The sequence below is a fragment of the Phaseolus vulgaris genome, chromosome 2 (assembly GCF_000499845.2).
Source record: "Phaseolus vulgaris cultivar G19833 chromosome 2, P. vulgaris v2.0, whole genome shotgun sequence".
Taxonomy (NCBI): Eukaryota; Viridiplantae; Streptophyta; class Magnoliopsida; order Fabales; family Fabaceae; genus Phaseolus; species Phaseolus vulgaris.
This window is the reverse complement of record NC_023758.2, coordinates 7,201,245-7,205,465: the sequence shown is the minus strand read 5'-3', so window position 1 is coordinate 7,205,465 and position 4,221 is coordinate 7,201,245. Positions and strand designations below refer to the sequence as shown.

Sequence of the window (4,221 nt, the reverse complement as noted above, 5' to 3'; positions counted from 1 at the left end):
TTCACTCAACCGAGATTATTTTTGCTCAAGCTAAAAAAACTTAAATTTTAAGATTTACTCATTTGTTTCTATTTATTCTTTTAATTAATTTCTATGTGAATTTATTTATATACTTAAGTGAAAATCCTTTTGTAGCGTCATGGTTCAATGTTAAGAGATATGTAAGTTGATTGGAGATTGTTAGAGTAAACTTGGCTTTTAGCCTCATAGGCTTATGCCTAAGACTAGGGGGTTGTAGCGTCATGGTTCGAATCCGATATTGCGTATAAACAAGTCTTCTATTAATATTCATATTTAAGGACATTAATGTCGTATCAGCGCAAATCAAAGGATTCTGAATAATAAACCTTAAATAGGAGGCAACATTTATTATTGAATTAGGTCAATAACAAGGACACATACAGAGGAGATAGGGTGGAGATTTTAGTATATATAAGAGAATACACTAGAAAGAAAGACAGATTACACACTAGCTAAGAGTTCACATATTCTTGGCTATACTAAATGTTCTAGGTTTGAGATTGCTAATACTATTGTCTGGAACACCTTTAGTTTTTATGTGTTCATGTGGGGGGTTTTGCTTTCTAAGTTTTGATGTGATTAAATGGTGTGATTTTGGATAATGTGAAATATGAAATTGTAATTGAGACATAGTATTTTCTTTCCAGAAAATATTGTGTTGAGATTGTTAAAGAGTATATTGATCTATGATGTACTCTGCAAAGGGATGATCCTAACTCTATCGGTATCTTAGAATCATATACATGAAGAGTATCAAGTGGTGAGAGTTGAATGAGGTTCTTATGATTTTGTCTAAGATTCGAAATAGAAGATGGTATTTCAGGTCATATGAATTAACCCTCTCATATGATAATGAATTTCCTGAAGGGGAGACTATGTTGTAAAGAGAACATAGTAATATGACAGGTGCATGTTTCTGAGTTCTAATCTCGACACACCGTTCTTCCATAAGTAGAGTTGAGTGTATATGTGTTGTTGTCAATGGATCAAGGTTATCAAACTCGATAGTCTACATAGACTCGTGAGAGCTATGTAAACTCGACTCCTAAACACGTAAGAGTTTACTTCATATAAAAAAATATTCTAATAATAAAATTATTTAAAGTAATTAATTGGACAACACTAAATAACTACATTTACTAAATGCCACAAAATACCTCAAATATTGTTGCAGATATGCACTCCAACTAAAATAGAACTATAGCCCAACTAAAAAAGAGCCCATATGCACCCCCAACTCTAAAATAAAACTTGAAGATATACACTCCAATTAAAAAAAAACTGCAGTGTCTACCATAATTTTCTGCACTTAAAACAAAATGTCTTGTAGGAAACAAAACAGAGAGAGGTTATCTGTAACCCAATATTATATGACCACCGAAACATAGTCGAAACACAACATTGAGATGATGCAATCATCGGACGACACGAACGTGACCACCGTAGGTCTAAACTCCAACGATGCGACTACCGCACAAGACAAACGCGACCACGAAAAGTCAACCACAAACAAAAGATACGAGTTTCTTTGATTTTTGGTTTACAAACAACATCATTATGGGTTTAAAGAAAAAACTCTTTGAACTCGCCAATTCGGTGGCAAACTCGCGAGTTCGTCGAGTTTGTAGTGAGTCCACCGAGTTTGTTTAAAAAACGTGTTTGCTTCCGAGTTAACTCGCATAGGGTGAGTAGAAATGTAAACTCAGACAACTTAACGAGTCAATTCTCAAGTTTGATAACAGTGGATTTCTCTTATGCATATTATAAATTATGAAATGATTATAGAAATTTGTTTCTGTAGTATATTGATGATAGACGATTTAAAATAATTGAGATATTTGTGATTCAATTTTTAAATTTAAAGTTTCGGTGAAAGTTTTAAAATATACTAAATATAATAACTTACCATGTTATTTGTTTTGTGGTTGTTTTAAAGATTTGTGATGATAATGTGTTACACGCATGGTAGTCAAAATCGCGAGTTGCATCGTAGGATCGTACGATGTATACTCATGGTGCCGATCTACAATCACCAGCATAATACGATTTCTGCAGATCGCATGGGATCGGCGTTGTAAATCGCAACTCGCGTGGAATCATCGAGTTTCACGATACTGGAAATCGCCACAGGAAGCGCTTCTGACATCATCGTTGCGGCGACACAATAGCGTTTACAGTGTCGTGACGTGACAACATGCGACACGGTGGTTGTGGTGTGGCAGCAACAACAAATGGGGTAGTTAATATTAGGGTTTCTGTTTAAGAGGGAGGCAACTTCAGAATATGGGATAGTTTGAGATTAGGGTTTTTGTTTAAGATAGAGGCAACAACATATGGGCTCAATGAAATAAAAAAGGTCAAATAACTTAAAAGAATCCACTTACCGTGAAAGAAATCAGTTACTGCACAGTAAAATTTTAATTTTTATTAAAAAACGTTACAACTTCAACAAAATTAATTTTTAATTAATTATTTTTAAGTCATGCAAACAAACTCCCACTCTCCTCTCCCATTCCCTTTCAACTTCTCCATTGCAGTCCCACTCTTCTATGTTTTTTCTCTGCATAACTAATGCAGATTTTTTTCCTCTTTTTTTTTCTCACTCCTCTCTCCTTCCCTTTCAACTTCCAAACTGCAGTCCCGCTCTCCTCTGTTTTTTTTTCCTATATAACCAAGTGCAGATTTTTTTTCCTCTTTTTTTCTCACTGCAATCAAGTGCATTTTTTTCTCTATTTTTCTTACTGCAACCAAGTGCAGTTTTTTTTCTTCTATTTTTTTTTTCACTGCAACCCAAACTGCAGTCCCAAATTCCCATCATTACAATGACTTTTATACCCGTGACAATGACTCCCAAAAATGCTCCAGGAAATATGAGTGATGTTGCTTGGAAGCATTGTATCTCAGTTGCTGGGGATACTAGACAACTTCAATGCAAATATTGTCAAAAGGTATTAATCGGGAGAGTTTATCGATTGAAGCATCACCTGGCCAGTACTCAAAAGGATGTTGGAGCATGCAAGGATGCTCCTGATGAAGTTAAAAAGGAGACGTGGGAAATTGTTGTTGGTTTGGAACAAAAATTAAATAAGAAATCAAGTTTTACTTTGAATGATGAGGAAATGGCAAAAGCTGGTGAGAAAAGAAAAAACAGTGAGGAAGAGTTCACTCAGTCCAGCAACAGTCCCAGTGGCAGAAATATTTTTAAGAATAGGCAAATTACCATCAACAACATGTTTAAGAAAGGTCTTAGAGAGGAGGCATGTCAAGCAATTGTTAGGTTCTTTTATAATAATGTTATACATTTCAATGTGGCAAAAAGTGAAGAATTCACTGCTATGTTTGATTTGGTTTCAAGACATGGTCTTGGATTTAAACCTCCATCCTATCATGACATTAAAGTCAAATATTTGAAGGAGGAAGTTACAAATACATCACTTGCTCTACACTCACATAGGGATGAATGGAAGAAAATGGGATGTACGATTATGATTGATGGTTGGACTGATAAGAAAAGAAGGACAATAATAAACTTCTTGGTGAACAACCCAAAGGGAACTGTATTCCTAAAATCCATATATGCATATGCTATATCTAAAACAGCTGAGAAAGTTTTTGAGATGATGGACAACATTGTTGAAGAGGTGGGGGAAGACAATGTCATTCAAGTTGTCACTGATAATGCAGCAAACTACAAAGTTGTTGGTTAAATGTTGATGACAAAGAGAAAAAAGTTATTTTGGACACCTTGTGTTGCACATTGTGTGGATTTAATGTTGGAGGATTATGAAAAGAAAATTTCAATCCATGAGGAGACCATTCCAAAAAGGTAAAAAAATTACTACCTTTATTTATTCAAGATCTTCTCTAATATCTCTACTTCAACATTTCACAAAAGGAAGAGATTTGGTAAGACCGGGTATTACTCGGTTTGCTACATCTTTTTTGACATTAGGGTGCCTCCATGAGAATAAGGGAGCTTTAATCAGAATGTTTACTAGTGATGAATGGAAGTCTAACAAGTTTGCTAAAACAAATGATGGAAAAATAGTTGAATAGGTGGTTTTAGACCAAATTTTTTGGAAGAATATCATAATATGTTTGAAGGGAGCATTGCCTCTCATTGAAGTGCTTTGATTGGTTGATTCAGATCAAAAGCCAACCATGGGTTTCATTTATGAAGCAATGGACCAAGCTAAAGAG

General features: G+C 34.8%; 1 protein-coding gene across 1 annotated transcript; it reads left to right on the top strand.

The window, feature by feature from the left end:
- The first annotated feature begins 2,864 nt into the window (after nt 1-2,864).
- On the top strand, nt 2,865-3,728 carry LOC137808981 (uncharacterized). Its single transcript, XM_068610126.1, has one exon. It carries the CDS (start codon nt 2,865-2,867, stop codon nt 3,726-3,728), a length of 864 nt encoding a protein of 287 aa, XP_068466227.1.
- The last annotated feature ends 493 nt before the right edge of the window (nt 3,729-4,221 follow it).